The sequence below is a fragment of the Microcebus murinus genome, chromosome 6 (genome assembly GCF_040939455.1).
Source record: "Microcebus murinus isolate Inina chromosome 6, M.murinus_Inina_mat1.0, whole genome shotgun sequence".
Taxonomy (NCBI): Eukaryota; Metazoa; Chordata; class Mammalia; order Primates; family Cheirogaleidae; genus Microcebus; species Microcebus murinus.
The window spans coordinates 43,509,610-43,530,390 of NC_134109.1; the positions used below are offsets into that span (position 1 = coordinate 43,509,610).

At 39.9% G+C, this 20,781-nt stretch overlaps 1 protein-coding gene across 2 annotated transcripts in view; it reads left to right on the forward strand.

The window, feature by feature from the left end:
• DLGAP5 (DLG associated protein 5) overlaps positions 1 to 17,119 on the forward strand; it is a 50,734-nt gene extending 33,615 nt beyond the window's left edge. Inside the window, exons 13-19 of one of the 2 annotated variants that reach the window (XM_076004018.1) lie at positions 2,492 to 2,584; positions 5,420 to 5,639; positions 8,324 to 8,516; positions 10,903 to 10,963; positions 11,604 to 11,850; positions 13,331 to 13,380; positions 16,742 to 17,115. In XM_076004018.1, the coding sequence (XP_075860133.1) occupies positions 2,492 to 2,584; positions 5,420 to 5,639; positions 8,324 to 8,516; positions 10,903 to 10,963; positions 11,604 to 11,850; positions 13,331 to 13,380; positions 16,742 to 16,882 (1,005 nt within the window). In that variant the 3' untranslated portion in view covers positions 16,883 to 17,115. Of the gene's footprint in view, positions 1 to 2,491; positions 2,585 to 5,419; positions 5,640 to 8,323; positions 8,517 to 10,902; positions 10,964 to 11,603; positions 11,851 to 13,330; positions 13,381 to 16,741 lie in introns of both variants that reach the window. The other variant, XM_076004017.1, reaches the window with a different exon arrangement.
• The last annotated feature ends 3,662 nt before the right edge of the window (positions 17,120 to 20,781 follow it).

The window sequence follows — 20,781 nt, forward strand, 5'->3', positions numbered from 1 at the left end:
CCTAGCTCACAGCAACCTCAAACTCCTGGGCTCAAGCGATCCTCCTGCCTCAGCCTCCCGAGTAGCTGGGACTACAGGCATGCGCCACCATGCCCGGCTAATTTTTTATATATATATCAGTTGGCCAATTAATTTCTTTCTATTTATAGTAGAGACGGGGTCTCGCTCTTGCTCAGGCTGGTTTTGAACTCCTGACCTTGAGCAATCCGCCCGCCTCGGCCTCCCAAGAGCTAGGATTTCAGGCGTGAGCCACAGCGCCCGGCCAACACAAAGAACTTTTAAAAGTCAGTAATATGACCGGCACAGTAGCTCACGCCTGTAATCCTAGCACTCTGGGAGGCTTGAGTGGGCGGATTGCTCGAGGTCAGGAGTCCAAAACCAGCCTGAGCAAGAGCAAGACCCCATCCCTACTATAAATAGAAAGAAATTAATTGGCCGACTAATATATATAGAAAAAAATTAGCCAGGCATGGTAGGCCGGGCACATGCCTATAGTCCCAGCTACTCAGAAGGCTGAGGCAACAGGATTGCTTGAGCCCAGGAGTTTGAGGTTGCTGTGAGCTAAGCTGACGCTATGGCACTCTAGCCTGGGCAACAAAGTAATATTCTGTCTCAAAAAAAAAAAAAAAAAAAAGTCAGTAATATGATCAAGACCAGCCTGAGCAAGCAAGACTGAGACCCTGTCTCTATAAAAAATAGAAAAATTACCCAGGCATGGTGGTGCATGCCTGTAGTCCCACCTATTTGTGAGGCTGAGGCAAGAGAATCACTTGAGTCCAGGAGTCTGAAGTTGCAGTAATTATGGTAAGCCACTGTACTCTAGCCCAGGTGACAGAGTGAGACTCTGTATCAAAAAAAAAAAAAAAAAAAGCCACACAAGAAAGAAACTAGCCAATTAAAAAACAGAACAAAAGGCCAGGCATAGTGGTTATACATCTGTAGTCCTAGCTACTGGGGTAGCTGAAGTGGGAGGATAGCTGGAGCCCAAGAGGTTGAGATCAGCCTGGATAACACAGTGAGATCCTGTCTCAAAAAAAATAAAGACCATGCACAGTGGCTCACACCTATAATCCCAGCACTTTAGGAGGCCTAGACAGGAGGATCACTTGAGCCCTGGAGTTCAGGGCTAGGTAACATAGCAAGACCCTGTCTCTACAAAAAAATTTAAAAATTAGCTTGATGTGGTGACATGTGCCTGTAGTCCCAGTTATTTGGGAGCCTGAGGCAGGAGGATCGCTTGAGCCCAGGAGTTTGAGGTTGCACTGAGCTATGATGACACCACTGCGCTCCAGTCTAGGCAACAAAGTGAGACCCTGTCTCAAGAAAAGGGATGGTGGTGGTCAATAGACCTAAACAGAAGCATCACCAAAGAAAATATTCAGATGGTGAATAAACATATGAAAAGATGCTTAGTGTGGTTGTCATTAGGGAGTTACAAAATAAAACAACAGACCCGGCATGGTGGCTAACGCCTGTAATCCTAGAACTCTGGGAGGCCGAGGTGGGTGGATTGCTCGAGGTCAGGTGTTTGAAACCAGCTGAGCAAGAGCTAGACCCCATCTCTACTATAAATAGAAAGAAATTAATTGGCCAACTAACATATAGAGAAAAAATTAGCCAGGCATGGTGGCGCATGTCTGTAGTCCCAGCCACTCGGGAGGCTGAGGCAGTAGGATTGCTTGAGCCCAGGAGTTTGAGGTTGCTGTGAGCCAGGCTGATGCCATGGCACTCACTCTAGGCTGGGCAACAAAGCAAGACTCTGTCTCAAGAAAAATAAAATAAAACGACAATGAGATACTACTTATGCCTGTCAGAATGATGAAAATCCAAAATACTGGCAACACCAAATGTTCGGTGAGGATATAAAGCAACATAACCTCTCATTCCTTGCTGGTGGGAATACAAAATGTTATATCGATTTTGGAAGACTAAACATACTCCAACCATGTGATCCAGCAACGTCACTCCTTGCCATTTATCCAAATAAGTTGACAACTTATGTCCCCTTCACATGGATGTTTATAGCAGCTTTATTCATAACTGCCAAAACTTAGAAGTAACCAAGATGTCCTTTAGCAGGGGAATGAATAAATTATTTTTTTAAAAAGTGTTCACATTGTATAATTTAAGAAACTAAAACATTTAGGATATCTTTCCTACCATTTTAGCAATCAAAATAATTGAGAATTATTCATATATGACATCCTTTATGTAGATTTTTGGAGGTTTTTAATACCAAAAGTAACAACAATTTTACCATAAAAATTCTCGATTTGAACATTAAATTGAAAATGACTCGATCTAATTTTAGTAACTCACCAGTTCAGAGTCACTGTTCTCAATTTTTTTAGAAGCTTCAGTTCATTAGTTTGGGTTTTTTTTTCCTTTTTTTTTTTTTTTTTTTTTGCCAGAACAGATAGGTGGCGAGAATGTTTGTAACTTTAATATGGTTAACATTAATGAGATAAACTTGTGCTTTTTGTATTAACAGATAGAAAATGTAAACCAGAAATTCGACAATCTGACCAAACTTGAGGAATCTGGGTGGCAAAACAATAATTATACAAGCAAAAAAGTCTTCCGGGTAAGTTTGTGGGTTTTATATCCAAACTTATAATACAGATTCTTCTACTCGATTTTTGTTTTTAAGTTTTAAAAATATTTAGCTTCAGATTTCTTATTTTATAAAGTAAGTTCCATATATTACAATATCCTGATTGCCTTTGAAGAAAGAGTAAAGAAATCAATATGAATCGAAGGTGCTTATTTCTGGAGAGAAGAAAGTAGAGGCTGTGATTGAAATAGGTACCCAGAGGTCTTCTCAGTTACCAGATAGTGGGTACTGTACTTAGATTTTGTTGGTAATAATAGTAGTAGATAATTTATATAATGCTTGATATGTACTGAATAGTAAGTAGTCCATGTACTTTACATGTATTATTAACAACTCATTTACTCCCTACAACATTCCTATGAGATATGTGATGTTATCCCCATTTTGTGGTTGAGGAATCTGAGGCCCAGAAGGATTAAATCACTTGTCCAAGGTGGAGCTGGGTTTCAGGCTGGACTTCTCTTCCAGAATCCATGTTCTTAACCAGTAAGCTCTGTGCTCTCTCTGCTTTATATGTTTTTGATGTGATAGATTTCAGAATGAGAGAGTTTTTTAAATAGAAGAGGAATGGCTCTTTAGAATACCTTTTTCTCTATACAGCACTTTATTTTGTAAAATTTCTTATTTTCTCTATAAAATTTGCTTTGCTAACATGATAGACTGCATTCTTATCTATTTCTGATCATTTTTTTTCTCTTGACAGTAATATTTTTAACTCAAAGTTTTTGGGTTAGGTGGACACTTCTCAAAGCAAGCATTGTTTGGTTTCTTGATGATTTTAGAAAATGCCTGTGGCTATAAACTCAGGTTGTCTAGATTGATACTTTTTCATGCTATGTAATCCAAATAAATAGTGTCTTGAATCTGATTTTAGGAATTTAAGGCATTAAAATGTTAGAAAGAACCTTATTATAAAATTATTTCACTAATGAAGTCTCATGACAAGGACCCTGAGGACAGTAACTAAGTTGATTGTATGAATTTCAAATCTACTAAATAATGAAGGATGCTACTCTATTATTAAAGTCTAGTTTTTTGAGTACTTAGTCTTGAAAATATTAATATCACTGATACAGATAATTGCTATATTATAGAGACTTGTAATTTTGCCTGTCGTCACCAGGTGTCTCTCTCCCACTACTGTATTTTATAGGTTGCTGTTAAGATTATTGAACAAATAAAATAAAGCTTATCTTTTACCTGTGCTTTGAAACCACTCCCTCCTACCTCTTACTCACTAATCTCTCATTCCATCGGTTAATCTGTTTTGTCTTTTTCCCCCTCTTCTCCATCAGTTTTTAGACATGTTTAAGTGCTTTATCTTTGTTTACATTAAAACAAACCAACTTGTGGTGTTTATATGTCCCTATAATTATTTGTACCCCTCTGTTCTCATCATAGACAAGCTTTCTGAAAAAGTTATCTAAACTCTGTCTTTACTATTTTGGTTCCCATTTATCTCTCCAACTCATTGCCATTCAGTTTTACCCTTCTCTATGCCTCTAGAACAGTTACAATCAAGGTTATTAATCCACTAATTGCTGAAATTATTAGATGTTTAATTATAAAAATCTAACCCTTCTGCTGTATTAAATATAGTCTACCCCTTCTTCCTTGAAATTATGTTCTGCTAATTTTCCCCTTCTCTCTTTACACATTCTTCAGTCATGTTTGCAAGTATGTTTTCCCATTTATCTCTTGATATTTAGAACTCTTAAACTCACTTTCTCTCCTTCCATATTCTTCTTGTACAGTTTTCCCCACCCTTTGATGATTCCCAAATCTGTACTTCAAACCATACTTACTACTAAGCTCTAATTCTATATATCGTGACTCAGTATATCTTACAAATCAATATATCCCAAACTGAAATTATCTCCACACACACCAATTTTTCCCTGTCTCAAAGAGTGGTATTACTATCCCACCAGTTGTTCAAAATAGAAACACGAGCGTCTCTTTAGGTCCTTTTCGTTCTGTTTCACCATCGCCACCTCCCACACACAGCCAGTAGATCAGTTAAGTCCTCTCAGTTCTACGTCTTTAATATCTTTTGAACCTGTTCACTTTATCCCAACTCTTCCTCCTTAGTCTACCCTCGTTTTTCCCAGTATTGTTGCAGTAGTCTTCTTCCTGATTGGCCTGTAACCCTTCCAGTCCATTTTCTAGGCTGTTGCCAGAGTGATCTTTCTAAAACACAAATTTGATAATGTTAATCTCTTGCTTAAAACTCACCAATAGCTTTCTATTCCTTTGTCCTCTGTATAAATGTAGCTCATTAAAGCTATTACATACAAGAGATTTTATAATCTAGCTGTTGCTTATCTCCTGCCAACTCCTCTGTGCTTTCTTTTGTTTCTGGCTTTGTAAACATGCAATTCTCTCTAGCCCTTTCCTCACCCCATCTTAGTCTCACTAACTGTGATTTTAGGTTATATGCTACTTCCTATAACCCTTTCCTGATTTCTCTGAAGATTGGTTTAAGTGTCATCCTTGTGATGTCCTATAGCCTTTTGAACATATCTCTAACATGACATTTATCCTTCTTACACCCCTTGTCTGCTTCTTCCACTGAGCTGCAAACTTCTTGAGGGCAGGAACTTTGTCCTTTTCCTTCTTAAGCTTAGAATTTTGAGCATATACTAGGAACCTAATAAATACATGACGAATATGTGAAATATATATATTTTATATATTTTTCTTTTTAAAAATAAATTTTTAATTGACAAATAAAAATTGTATATATTGTGTTTTCCCATAAGATGGTAATGAGCAGCTTTAATAATTGTAAATTTCTCTTTACAGAAAAAAATTGTCTCAGGTATAGCAAGTAAACCAAAACAGGATGATAGTGGAAGAATTGCTGCTAGAAATCGCCTAGCTGCCATAAAAAATGCAATGAGAGAGAAAATTAAACAGGAAGAACATGCTGAGGCAGCAGCCTCTGTAATACCAAAGGAAGTTGATAAAATAGTATTTGATGCTGGATTTTTCAGAGTTGAAAGTCCCATTAAATCATTCTCAGGTTAGTTTTTTTATTAGTTTTGGCTACTTAAGATACAGATGTGGGATGGATGAGAGTTTTATATAAGAGGTGAAAAGTAGTTTTCCCATGAAGAGATATAAGTTCTCTGTGATTTCTAGAAAATAGACTATGTGTTCACTTACATATCCAAATCACATTTTGATGGGTATGATTATACTAGTTTAAGTATATGTTTTCTAAAATTGCTTTTATATTTTCTAAGTAATTTCACATTTGTAATTACCACATAACCCTACAATCTATGAGGAAGGTCACAGGCTTCCAAGAGGTAAGAGAAATGATAAGCATGAGAAATAGTGATATTTTTTTTTTCTGGTCAGTTAGAAGTTGGCTTAGAATTTAAGATGCAAGGAAATTTGGGCATCAAACCATCATATAACTTATCTAGCTATACTTTAAAATAAAGCTTATGGAAGTAAGTTTTGCTTTATTTTCATTTGTATTCAAACTTTTGCTCAAGTCTTTTAAAAAGGTAGCAAATGTACTAATTTCCCAATTTAAAAATATTCCAGTTAAAGCAGTTTTTAATACTTCAAAAAGCCATTCTTATGATTTTCTAACTCTGCATTTTTAATAGCTATTTTTCACAGACTGCTTTTATTAAATTGAATTTATTTATCTCAATTGAAATTATTTATTATAGGCCATATCCTGGAATTGCCCCCCTCAACTACTAACATGGCCCCTTGGTACTTCTCAAGGACCCTAGAAGTTTCACAGCTATGAGCTGATCACTCTCTGTTCTTTCATGTACCCAACTCAGTCCTTGTGGATAGGGAGATTAAGATTTATGGCACAAACTGATCTTTTAAAATTGAGCCTTAATTATAATATAAAGCACATAGTTTATGTGAGGTTTGTTAAAAAGCATTAGTCCAAGAAACCCCTTCTATTCCACTTGCCAGTCCCTAGAGGCAACCACTTTTAATTCTTATTGGAGTCTTTTGTTTACCATCTCTCTCTAAACAAAGTTTGATTGTTTTTTTCCAGAAAAACATAATTTTTTCCTGATTTTATCTTTCTTTGCTGGACTTACTGTTTTCTTCTACTTCCTGGGAGACTTCCTCAATTTTCATGCTGGTTATCATTTCCCCAAGAGCTCTGTCTTATTCTCTGAATGTTCCATATTATAGCATTTTGCACTTACTTCATAAGTACAGTCTCTTTCTAAGGATATTAATTTTAGCTTTTATACCCCCACCCCAATAGTCAGTGTTTGTTTCAAGATACATTCATCTGTTTGTTTCTGGTTTTATCTCTTGTATTAGAGAGCTGGCTAGAAGCTCTGTGCACATGGGTAGGGCCTTTACTCCGGGATCAAGTTAGCTGTGCCATTATGCTGGGAACCTATACATCACTGCATTTAAGTCTTCTCATAGGCTACTCAGATTCCCAAGAGTAGATAACTTCTTATGTGCTGCCTAAAAGTTATAATTCTGGCTACCAGTGTTTCAGGAGCCATGCTAGGGAAGAAAGCTGAGTATCTCAACAGTTTATTTGTAAATATTAACATACTCCTCTTATTTTCCATACAGTACCCTAATCTCTCAATTCTAACTGATATTGCCTAAACCAGAGATCCTCTGTTATACCTTCTTCAGGAAATCTCTAGTTTTCTGTTTTGGGTGGTATGGAGGAGATGTTGACAGTTGCTCTGCTGTGCAGAATAAGGAAAGGAATCTGAGCTCTAATTGTTGTTTAAACTGACTTTGAACCAGTCCTCCTATTTATAGCTTCATTTTATATATGTGTGTGTATATATATTTTTTTTTTTTTTGAGACAGAGTCTGGTTCTGTTGCCCCAGCTAGAGTGCTGTGGCATCAACCTAGCTCACAGCAACCTCAAACTCCTGGGCTCAAGCAATCCTTCTGCCTCAGCCTCCCGAGTAGCTGGGACTACAGGCATGTGCCACCATGTCCTGCTAAAATATATATATATATATATATATATATATATATATATATATATATATATATATATATATATATATAGTGTTTTTTTTAGTTGTCCAGATAATTTCTTTCTATTTTTAGTAGAGATGGAGTCTTGCCCTTGCATGGGCTGGTCTCAAACTCCTGACCTTGAGCGATCCTTCCACCTTAGCCTCCCAGAGTGCTAGGATTACAGGTGGCCTATAAACCACACCTGGCCTATAGCTTCATTATCATCTCCACCTCCTGAGATGGAGCTACCAACACTTGGAGCTACCAATTGGAGCTATCAATTCTTGGAGCTACCAATTCTTTTGAGGGGTTCTGTGTAGAAATTGGGTTGATTCTTATCTTTCCTGATTGGTGGTTTAGGAATCATTTTCTTAAGTCTGCTAAGTAATATCCTACTCACCACTCTACAATACAGCTTCCAAAATATTCTTCTTATTTTCTCTTCTTTAGTGTCTTTTGTCCTTGAATAGTCCTGCCTTTTAAGATTATCTGTTAATGTTATAGGAGTGGGACATCAAAAGGGAGCAGGGGCTAATGTATGTGTTCAATACTATCTTTAACTAGAAGTCCCAGCCATTTGTCTTTAACAAACATTATTTGATAGGAAAAAGAGGGTAGTTGGTATGGGGTATTGGTATGATTTACATTGTCTTCCTATTTATAATTAAAAGTGAATGAAAGAACTTTTTGGTATTAAGGTGATTTCTTTCATCTTCTAGGACTTTCTATCTCTTCTCAACGTCCTTCTCAAAGACTTAAAACACCTAAGTCTATCAGCAAAGCTGTGTCTCAAAACAATGATGCCATGGGCCTCATAAGACAAATTACATCATCAGAGAATCCTGATCCTCAAAATATCAAAAATGAATGTGATGATAAGAAGGCTTTGTTTTCAAATATTCCTGAAAGGAGGTATTTCTTTAACATGTTATTAAGAGTTTTAACAGATGCTAACATAAATGCCATTTCAGATTAAGCCAGTAAAATATTCCAGACAGATATTTTTAATTAAATTTCACAATATTGGCCCGGCATGGTGGCTCATGCCTGTAATCCTAGCACTCTGGGAGGCCGAGGCGGGTGGATTACTCGAGGTTAGGAGTTTGAAACCAGCCTGAGCAAGAGCAAGACTCCGTCTCTACTAAAAATAGAAAGAAATTAATTGGCCAACTAAAAATATATATAGAAAAAATTAGCCGGGCATGGTGGTGCATGCCTGTAGTCCCAGCTACTCGGGAGGCTGAGGCAGAAGGATTGCTTGAGCCCAGGAGTTTGAGGTTGCTGTGAGCTAGGCTGATGCCACAGCACTCTATCCTGGGCAACACAGTGAGACTCTGTCTCAAAAAAAAAAAAGTTTCACAATATCCGTATAACATAGGCAATCCTTTTTATAAATGAGGAAACTGAGGCTTAAGATTTCAGCTTGGGGCCAGGCGTGGTGGCTCGCTCCTGTAATCCTAGCACTCTGGGAGGTGAGGCGGGCAGATTGCTCAAGGTCAGGAGTTCCAAACCAGCCTGAGCAAGAGTGAGACCCCGTCTCTACTATAAATAGAAATAAATTAATTGGCCAACTAATATATATAGAAAAAATTAGCTGGTGCATGCCTGTAGTTCCAGCTACTGGGGAGGCTGAGGCAGTAGGATCGCTTGAGCCCAGGAGTTTGAGGTTGCTGTGAGCTAGGCTGATGCCATGGCACTTACTCTAGTCTGGGCAACAAAGCAAGACACTGTCTAAAAAAAAAAGGATTTCAGCTTGGTAGCCAGTTGCAGTGGTTCACACCTATAACCCCAGGTACTTGGGAGGCTAAGGCAGGAAGATCATTTGAGGCCAGGAGTTCAAGATTAGCCTGGGCAACATTAGTAAGACCCCATCTCATTAAAAAAACAGGTAGAAGGCCGGGCGCCGGTGGCTCACGCCTGTAATCCTAGCACTTTGGGAGGCCGAGGCGGGCGGATTGCTCAAGGTCAGGAGTTCGAAACCAGCCTGAGCGAGACCCCGTCTCTACCAAAAATAGAAAGAAATTAATTGACCAACTAAAAATATATATATATACAAAAAATTAGCCGGGCATGGTGGCGCATGCCTGTAGTCCCAGCTACTTGGGAGGCTGAGGCAGTAGGATTGCTGAGCCCAGGAGTGTGAGGTTGCTGTGAGCCAGGCTGACGCCACGGCACTCACTCTAGCCTGGGCAACAAAGTGAGACTCTGTCTCAAAAAAAAAAAAAAAAACAGGTAGAGATTTCAGGTTGGTAAATGGTCATGTTTAGATGAGCAAAGTGAATTCTGCAGCACTAAGAAGAAACAATATAGTGTCCTTCTATGCTTGACAGATCTGAGCTCAAAACAGCTCTATAACTTACTACCTATGCAACTTTGTGGCATATTAACTCTCTTAGCTTTACTTTCATCATCTACAAAACAGCAATGCTAATGCCTCCCCCCAGGATTAGTGAAAGGTAGACATTTTGTACCACCAGCCTTTATAGAAAGTTCCTGGAGATTGTCATCTTAACAGATGGCAGAGTTAATGTGTACTGAATAACTATTATGTACTGAACAATTATTAACAACCCAGACGTGGTTCTGGGTTTTTAATACTGTCGTCTCATTTAATCTTCCCAACAACCCTATGAGGTACTAGATCCTTATATTTTCAAGTGTAAGAACGTGAAAAATTAGTAATTTACCCAAAGTCAGCTTATAATTGGTGAAACTGGATGCTGCTTGCTTTCTTTCTTTCTTTTTTTTTTTTTTTGAGACAGAGTCTCACTTTGTTGCCCAGGCTAGAGTGAGTGCCGTGGTGTCCTAGCTCACAGCAACCTCAAACTCCTGGGCTCGAGTGATCCTTCTGCCTCAGCCTCCCGGGTAGCTGGGACTACAGGCATGCGCCACCATGCCCGGCTAATTTTTTATATATATATCAGTTGGCCAATTAATTTCTTTCTATTTATAGTAGAGACGGGGTCTCGCTCTTGCTCAGGCTGGTTTTGAACTCCTGACCTTGAGCAATCCGCCCGCCTCGGCCTCCCAAGAGCTAGGATTACAGGCGTGAGCCACAGCGCCCGGCCAAATCTATCTTTCTTAAGGCATCATATCTAGAGGCAAAGAAAAAAAAGGGGAAAAAAAGAAAAAGAAACAAAACCAGTCTACCCAGATTAGGCCTGATCTTGGTCCAGGCTTCATCTTTGACCCATTCCTAAAGTAATTCCTTCCATTAAAATATCGTCTCAAAGCATAAGTCAAAAGATAACAATATATTTAATGATTGGAGTATAATGCTTTTTTTTTTCTTTTTCAGGAACAGCATAGTAGAAGATGCTCAGTGTCCTGGATTACAAGATTTAATTGAAGTGAACCATGTAAGTCCTATTCTAGTGTGGTAGATAGCCCAGTATGTCGTATGTTTGTATCATTATATATACTCTATAAATAACCTCCAGAATCTCCACTGGAAATCTAAATCAGTCATATAGATGATAGTTCTTGTTTCAATGGCCTTTGGGTTGTTTGAAATCATAGTGCCATTTTGTATTCTTCAACTCACATCAGGATAATATGGGACTAGTGAAATAGAGCAGAGATAATCCAAGTTTGGCCCCTATTTTTATAAATCTAGTTTTATTGTAACATAGCCGTGTTCATTTGTATATGTATCTCATCTGGCTGTGCTTACAACACAAAAATAAGGTTGAGTAGTTATGACAGTTATGTTTACACTCATAAACATAAGTACTTACTACCTAGTCCTTCACAGAAAATGTTTGCCAATCCCTGAGCTGGAGTATAGACACTTGCTGAGGAACTTGCCTTTAATCATACTATTTCTATATAATCTGAGCTAATTGTTCAAGAAGCAAGTCAGTAGGATTTATAATGTTCTTTAGCCTGTGTTCAGAATGTCATTTTTCTGTTTTTCTTATATTAGTAGCAATAAGAACTTTTTTATTTATTCTAAATAATTAAATTGATAATTAAATATAATGCTACTTTTACCACCAGGATGAAAATAAGATAAACTTTGAGATGGTTTATTTATCCAGTGAAAGACTGAGTTTGCCTCTTCTTGCTGGTGGAGTATCAGATGATATTAATACTAACAAAAAAGAAGAAATTTCAGATGTTGTGGAGGGAATGGAACTAAATTCTTCAATTACATCACATGATGTTTTAATGAGTAGCCCTGAAAAAAATATATTGTCACAAAATAATGTCTCACAAGAAGAAGAAACTAAGATTTCTCAGTCAGGTAAGATCTTTTAAATATATTTAAATGAGTCTTTATTAAAGAATGAACTTGGATTAAGTAAGGTATAGATTATCATAAATACATCTGAGTACCAGTTTCAAAAGATGGAGGTTGAAAAATTGGACACTCACAGTAAATGTAAAAATTTTTGTGTTGTAGTACCCCATTCTTCACCCTAAACCTTAAGGGAGACCAAAATGAAAATCAACAGCAAATACTAATCTACACGATATAAGGAGCTTTTACATTAGAACCAACTATGGGATCCATCATTGTTAATAAAGACTATGAATTAGAAAAATTTCCCTCATATTATTTTTAGTTCTCCTTTTTTACAACACATAATGCCAAATCTTTCTTCAAAATATCCTATTTTTCTTCCCTAATTCCTAGTCCTACCTACTTTATTGTGATTGTTCTGTAATAGGAAATGGCTCTTATATTTTTGTTGTAATGTGTGCCGGTTTTATCTGCTATTTTCATCAGCTATTCTGTAGTACTGGTCTAGCTGGGGTGTAAGGTAAAGAAAACATTATAACCTTGGCCAGATATGTAATGTCCTCCAGCTGTTCTTCATCAACATCTTTTGGGTACCTGAAATTAAGGATAAGACTCTTACCAAGAAATTTAACTATATTTTTTAAAATGTTATAGGATAAAAAGGTCTATATTTTTGTCTTAGCATTTGATATGTGGAGCTTTACATATTTTTCAAGGCTTTGTCTTTTTTTTTTTTGAGGCAGAGTCTCACTCTGTTGCCCACGCTAGAGTGCTGGGGCATCAGTCTAGCTCATGGCAACCTCAAACTCCTGGGCTCAAGCAGTCCTTTTGCCTTAGCCTTCCAAGTAGCTGGGACTACACGCATGCGCCACCATGCCCGGCTAATTCTTTTATATATATATATTTTTGGTTGTCCAATTAATATCTTTTTATGTTTTAGTAGAGACGGGGGTCTCCCTCTTGCTCAGGCTTAGGCTGGTTTTGAACTCCTGACCTTGAGCATCCACTGCCTCAGCCTCCCAGAGTCCTAGGATTACAGGCGTGAGCCACCGCATCCAGCCACTTTGTCTATTTTTAACAACCTTTGAATATAAGAATATTCTTTGGCCGGGAGCGGTGGCTCATGCCTGTAATCCTAGCACTCTGGGAGGCCGAGGCGGGCGGATTGCTTGAGGTCAGGAGTTCGAAACCAGCCTGAGCAAAAGTGAGACTCCATCTCTACTATAAATAGAAAGAAATTAATTGGCCAACTAATATTTATAGAAAAAATTAGCCGGGCATGTGGTGCATGCCTGTAGTCCCAGCTACTCAGGAGGCTGAGGCAGGAGGATTGCTTGAGCCCAGGAGTTTGAAGTTGCTATGAGCTAGGCTGACACCACGGCACTCACTCTAGTCTGGGCAATAAAGTGAGACTGTGTCTCAAATAAATAAATAAATAAATTCTTTAAAGTTAAACATTATTGTTTTTCTTATTTTTCAGTACTATTTAATAATGAGAGTCTTACTACTGATTGCCACCTTCTTGATTCAGTAAGTTTTTCAACTTAATTTGACAAGTTCCTTTATATTCTAGATTTGTTTTATAAAATGAATATTACTTTTTTATTCGCATAAGGTTTAAAATTTATATCATTATCGTTTTGCTTACTCTGAAATATATTCATCATTCATTTTTAAAAAAATGGAGAAAAAATTTCCATGTTTATATACTTTAAAATATAGTAGGTTTTAGTATTAAACCCTGAAGACCTATTTCCCTATATTGTTTATGTATCAAATTTGTTATGATAAATTAGTTGGATACCTGAACATCGAATATGTAGCTAGGATTATGCTAGGTATTTCTAAATGATGCCAGAAAAATTATAAGGCAAGATTTCTGCCCTCTTGAAGCATACAGTTGGAGAGAAAATGTTGATTCCAACTTCAGTCATTATTGGTTATTTTCATTCTAAATTATTTTAGATGATTTCTGTTCTGCTAGTTTGGGGGGAGGGATTATTTTTTTTTTTAATTTCAAAGTGTTATAGGGGTACAAATATTTTTGGTTACAAGGATCACTTTTTTTTTTTTTTTTTTTTTTTGAGATAGAGTCTCACTCTGTTGCCTAGGCCAGAGTCCTGTGGCATCTGACTAGCTCACAGCAACCTCAAACTCCTGGGCTCAAGCAATCCTTCTGCCTAAGCCTCCCGAGTAGCTGGGACTACATGCCCAGCTAATTTTTTCTATATATTTTTAGTTTTCCAGCTAATTTCTTTCTATTGTTTTAGTAGAGACTGGGCTCTTGCTCAGGCTGGTCTCGAACTCCTGAGCTTAAACAATCTGCCCCCCAGGGACTCCCAGAGTGCCGGGATTATAGGTGTGAGCCACAGGGCCCAGCCCAAGGATCACTTTTATAATGCTTGAGTCAGGGTTATAAGTGTACCCATCACCCAGATAGTGTTCATCGTACCCATTCTGCTATTTTGTTTGGAAACTCCCCAGAGTTTATTTTTGGTAACTTCTTGCCTCTAAATCTAGTTTAAACATTAGCCTTTCTGTGATGCCTTCTTTTTTTATTTCATATTATGGGGGCACAGATTTTTTTGTTTGTTTGTTTGTTTTTTATTTCATATTATGGGGGCACAGATTTTTTTGTTTGTTTGTTTTTTATTTCATATTATGGGAGTACAGATTTTTTTTTTTTTATGTGATGCCTTCTTTTTTTTTTTTTTTTTTTTTTGAGACAGAGTCTCGCTTTGTTGTCCAGGCTAGAGTGAGTGCCGTGGCGTCAGCCTAGCTCACAGCAACCTCAAACTCCTGGGCTCGAGTGATCCTTCTGCCTCAGCCTCCCGAGTAGCTGGGACTACAGGCATGCGCCACCATGCCCGGCTAATTTTTTATATATATATCAGTTGGCCAATTAATTTCTTTCTATTTATAGTAGAGACGGGGTCTCGCTCTTGCTCAGGCTGGTTTTGAACTCCTGACCTTGAGCAATCCGCCCGCCTCGGCCTCCCAAGAGCTAGGATTACAGGCGTGAGCCACAGCGCCCGGCCTGTGATGCCTTCTTGTGGAAGCTCTCATCTTCTCTCATGTTAATCTCAGTGGGAGAGATGCATACATTTAACCTCTTATTAGGAGTATAACATGAATATAATATATTCCTAAAATATAATTTCAGGAATCTACTTCCCTTATTTTTCTGTTGTTGTTTTGTTTTTTGAGGCAGTCTTACTCTTTTTGCCTGGGCTAGAGTGCCATGACGTCAGCCTAGCTCACAGCAACCTCAAACTCCTGGGCTTAAGCAATCCCCCTGCTTCAGCCTCCCAAGTAGCTGGAACTACAGGCATGTGTCACCATGCCCAGATAATTTTTCTATATATTTTTAGTTTTCCAGCTAATTTCTTTCTATTTTTAGTGGAAACGAGGTTTCGCTCTTGCTCAGGCTGGTCTCTGAACTCCTCAGCCAACACTCCTGGTTTATAGCCTTACCTTGAATTTTTCTAGGAGTAACTACTAAAATAGGTCAGGAAATGGCTTTGGTTTATTAATCTTTGATCTTCAAATATAAGAAATTCATTAAAGCAAGTATAGGATCAAACAGCAACAATTTTTGTTAACTTGATTAAGCCTGGCAAATATTTGGCTTCCTTAAGCCACTAATTCCTTAAGGACCCTTGTATATCTTGGGTCCATTGTGCTTCAAAGATGCCTTCTTCATGGTCAGGCTCTGGGCTACTGTGTGTCTCAGGAGCAGAATGAAGTGTGTTGCTGTGACCTATATACCATGCTGTGACCTATATACCATTCTTGCTTGGTCTTAGCCTTCCTTAATTGTAAACTAAGATCTAGAGTATCAGGACTTTCAGCATAAGGCCAATTTATGTAAACCTGATTTAATTCTGTTCTCAGATCTATACTCTGAATGATTGGTTCTGAGAATATATGATATTATAGGTAAATCTAGAAAGTAATGAATCATAATATTCTGTTTTTGATATATTAGTAAAATGAATAAAAGTGTGTAACAGTTAATCTCATTGATAAATCTTAATACCTTGTAGTTTTAGTCTTCTTGTGATTTTTTTTTCCACTTCCATAAATATTAGAATTCAGATATTTTTGATACTTTTTACAGGTCTGCCTGTATATTTAAGGCCCAAATTATTGCTTGCCCAGTAGCATAATTTGAACTTGAAGTAAGGCTTGAGGGAGGAAAAAGAAAAGGATCCCAGTGCGATCACGCTCTAGTAAAAGGCCTACTAAGTGCTATTTTATGGTATGGGATTTGTGGAATCTGTGTAAGTGGCCTTGATTTTATTTATCCTGCATATGCTACTGAGGTCCACTTACAGATTAATCATACTTTTAGCCTTGTATTCTTAATATATCTTTTCAATTAAAATTATATATTTGAAATTAGATCTGCTGGAAAGTAGCACAATCATTGTTAATAATTTTATTCTATGTAGGGAAAATGTTATTTATGTTATTATTTAATCCACTATTGTCCGGGAGTGGTGGCTCACGTCTGTAATCCTAGCACTCTGGGAGGCCGAGGCGGGCGGATTGCTCAAGGTCAGGAGTTTGAAACTAGCCTGAGCAGTAGCGAGACCCCGTCTCTACTAAACATAGAAAGAAATTAATTGGCCAACTAAAAATATATAGAGAAAAAATCAGCCGGGCATGGTGGTGCATGCCTATAGTTCCAGCTACTTGGGAGGCTGAGACAGTAGGATCGCTTGAGCCCAGGAGTTTGAGGTTGCTGTGAGCTAGGCTGATGCCACGGCACTCTAGCCAGGGCAAGAGAGTGAGACTCTGTGTAAAAAAAAAAACACTATTAAATAGCTATGTCGAAGATTTAATTGGTGAAACTCTTGATGGTGATGTCTATGAATTTGTTCTCTAGCCAGGCCTAAACTGCAGTAATCCATTCACCCAGCTGGAGGGCAGATATCAAGAACATTCCAGACACATTTCCTTTGGTTGTAACCTGATTACCTTTTCACCTCTAAGCCCTCCCTGTGGAAAACAACCAGAAGAATTTTGAATTTAAAAATAAATCCAAACATCTTTCTTCATATTATTGATGCTGTGATATATTCTTAGACTATTGAAAATTTGGAGAATATGTGTTCGTGTTCACTTCAATTCAATTCACTTATATAGTATATAATGTTTTTAATATTCAGTGTTCATCAAAGTATCTTTTAGATTATGATACTCTTTCTCAAGGGAAGTGGGGATATTTTGTACATTAACCATGAAGAATAAAAAATGTATCGTGTGTGCTTTGGTCTCTTTTTTAAAATGTATAAGCCTTTAAAGCTGCTAAGTACACTTACTTAGAGCTTATAAATGTTCTTTAGTGTAATTGAAATATAGTAAACTTTGACAGAATTATTTGCTTCCTTTTACACTTTATTTGTAGTTTGAACTCCTAAATTTGTTGATATTGAAAAGCTTTGGGTACTGCATTTTAGAGGGTATACTAAGTTTCTATAGATGAGCTTTCTGGATTCTAAAATCTGTTTATATGCTGCAGTATCAAATGCTTAAATTATTAGAGGTGCCCATTAAATCCTTTTCTTTTTATTTTCATCTTGGTACAGCCAACAGCAATCAAAAGAAATGACTTTTTCTCTTGTTTTTTTTTTTTTTTTTTTCCAGTAGAAAGACCAGGTCTTTACTGCAAAATCATTCAAAAATCACGCAACATGGCAGCAATTCCTTCAATACAAAGCACTTCTCAGGGCCGGGGCCCCACTGACTAGGAACAGTTTATTACATAAAATAACATTATAAAATAGTGTGGGCACTACTGAGGTTCACATCAGCATTCCACTGTTGGGTAAGAGTCAACTCCTCTGAAAGCACTAGCAGCTTCTCAGTCATGATTACGGGGAGGGGGCAGCTCTAATGCTAATCCCACAGGTGGGGGAGGCCCCTCCAACCAGGGCCTCACCCCTACTGTCTCTTAGGGCACCTTCAGGGGCGGGGGGATATCCCCACAGGCCCAACGGGCCCAAGCCCACCCCGGGCCAGGCTCCTGCCCACTCTGGGATGGGGCAGTGCTGGCTCTGACCAGGTAGCGTTCGTGGTGAGCGTCAATGCGGGCTGTGGGGCTGGGGTGGGGATAAGGACGCGCCTGTGGGTTTAGGAGGCTGTGGGGCTGGGCACAGGTGCCACCATCCTCAGTGACAGGGAGGAGGAGCCGTGTGGTGCCTCCACCTGCCTGCCTGGCGCCTCCTCTCTTCTAGTGCACATTCTTCCAGCTCTTAGGGCTGGGTGGGTGACTCAGCAGCAGATCACCCCCAGGGAGGGGTGGGCAGGCTTATTTCTTGACAGTGACAGGCAGACTCCACCTGAGGCCTCCCACTCTTAAGCTGAGGACCCCAGGGCTGAGATGAGAGAGCTTGCTGGGTCCAGTGGTGGGTGGGCAGGTATGAGGCAACACAGGGAGCACAGGGACCACACCCCTCCCCCGAAAACCTCAAGGGTCTTAACTGTGCAAGCAATTCCAGGCTCCCGGCTTCAAGACCCCCCTCAAAAGGCAATCCTAGGCCATGGAAATTTCCCAGTGTCCGGCAGCACCCTGCTGGGCAAGTCCAGCGCAGCTTTGGGAATTGATGGCTTTGTAATACCGAGGCTGGGGCTGCTTCCTCAGGGTAGCTTCTTTGTCCGTCCCTGCACATCTCAGCAGTGGAAGAACCCGGTTACCTCTCCACAGTGCAGGGCTTGGCAGTCATGGCACCTGAGGCCAGCCCCTGCCTGGGCTTGCTGCCCTCTCTGGGGTCAGGAGGGCAGGGGCTGTGACCCTAGAGCCCACAGCAGGTGGGGCTGCAGCGTTGGTAGCACCGCCTGCCCGTCTGCGGAGGAGTGAGGAGAGCAAGGGGCTGAGGGGTGGGCAAGGTGATGACCTTCCCTGAAAGAAGGTGCAAAGTGCTAACAGTGCTGGTTGAGTCATTTCTCCTCCTCCTGCTGGGACCAAGAGCCCAGGCTAGAGAAAAGCCAAAAAAGGGGATGGACCCTTCAGGTGAGGAGTGTGGGAGCAGGGAGGAAAGATGACACAGGGGGAGGAAGCAGGGGTCACCAGGCCTGGCCCCACCCTGCCAACGGGCAGTTTGGCACGTGGCAGTAGGGGTGAAAGAAAGGCACCCGGTCCAGCCGCTAGGCCCTGTCCAGCAGTGGCTCACCTGCCCAGCTACCTGCCGCCACCCAGCCAGGCCTGAGTGGCTCCTGCACATTTGCTCAGGGTGAGAATGCCTGGATTTCATGGGTGACTCGTGTAGGGTCAAGAATAAAAAAATATTTTCTGTTGCAATATGAAGGGGAAAAACCCACCTTAAAAAACTAGACCTTTTAATCAGGAACATGGAATTGAAAATGCTCCCAAGTCTCATTTCCACAGTGAACAGCCCTGATAGAGGTGCCATGATGGTGGTAACCAGGGCCTGGTTAGGAACAGGCCCTCGTCCACCCCCAGATGGACAGCATGTGGCAACCACCCCCCAGTAGATGGTAGCAGGGTGGCCCTGGGGCATCATCTGGGCATCCTGGGCTTTCTCTGGGAGGACTATGCTCTGGTCGCATCTGAGGGTCTTCCCACCAAGGGGACACAGCTGTGAGACTGCGCAACCCAGGCTGTTGACATGCACCCCCTGACCTCGGGTGGGGTCTGAAGGTGGGGATTAGGTGAGAACATTCTCTTCCTGCTACTTGCGCCAGTGGGCACAGCAGGGGCAGCCCTTCTTCACCATGGCCCGGCAGCTCTGGTGGAGGACGGTCTTGCACTCGGCACACCTGGCTGTGGTGTCAAATTCAAAGGGGAAGATAATGTGGTGGTGGCAGATCTGGCAAATGAAGCCACTCTGGGTCGACAGGTGGCAGTGGTAGACGTGCTGGGAGGCAAATTCGATCAGGGCCTTGAGGAATCCTTCATACACCCTTTCTGCGATCTGCTGGAGGTCAACAACACTGAACCTGTGGAGAGACTCCAAGAGATAATTCCTGTGGTTAAGCCAAACGGAGCAGGAGCGGGCGGGGGACACTCCTGGCCGCAGTAGCCCCTCAACCTCCGAGCCAACGTCCTCACGGCCACTGACTGCCTTTTTCTCTTGAAAAGAATCATATCAGGCCTCGAATGGTAACTCATGCCTGTAATCTTAGCACTCTGAGAGGCTGAGGAGGGAGGATCGCTTGAGGGCAGGAGTTGGAGAGTAGCCTGAGCAAGAGTGAGACCCTGTCTCTACTAAAAATAGAAAAAATTAGCCGGCCAACCAAAAATAGAAACAAAAAATTATCTGGGCATAGTGGCGAGTACCTGTCGTCCCAGCTACTTGGGAGGCTGAGGCAGGAGGATTGTTTGAGCCCAGGAGTTTGAGGTTACTGTGAGCTAGGCTAACGCCAAGGCACTCTAGCCTGGTAACAGAGCGAGAATCTGTCTCAAAAAATAATAATTTTTTAAAAATATAGTATTGTCACATAGTATGTTCAAAATATTTTCTTTTATAAAAATCTCAATTATAGGATTGCAGCAGACAGAGCCATCAGAATAACAGAGCACCAAGAAGACTCAGAGTAGCTAAAGCTTTTAACCATATCTGGGTCTAGTTATTTGTCTGAAAGTGAATTTGAGGGTTGGAGGCTTTCACTAAACAAGCAAGAAGTTTATGGATATCCCTTTAAGATTAGGAGCTTTCAAATAAGTAAATAAAACACATCTTCTTTTGTTGTCAGAGGAAGATATGTTAGGCTTGTGGAAAAGATGGTATTTATTATGAAATCCATGTGAGCTGTTAGAAGGCTATGTGACATAGTGGCATAGAAGAATGTTCTCAAAATGCCTAGTTTTACCAAAAGATAAACATAGCTTTAATAGCCCATTAATGAGTAATTCAAATAAGCCATGTAGGAAAAAAAAGAAATATACATAAAAGGGTACCTAGG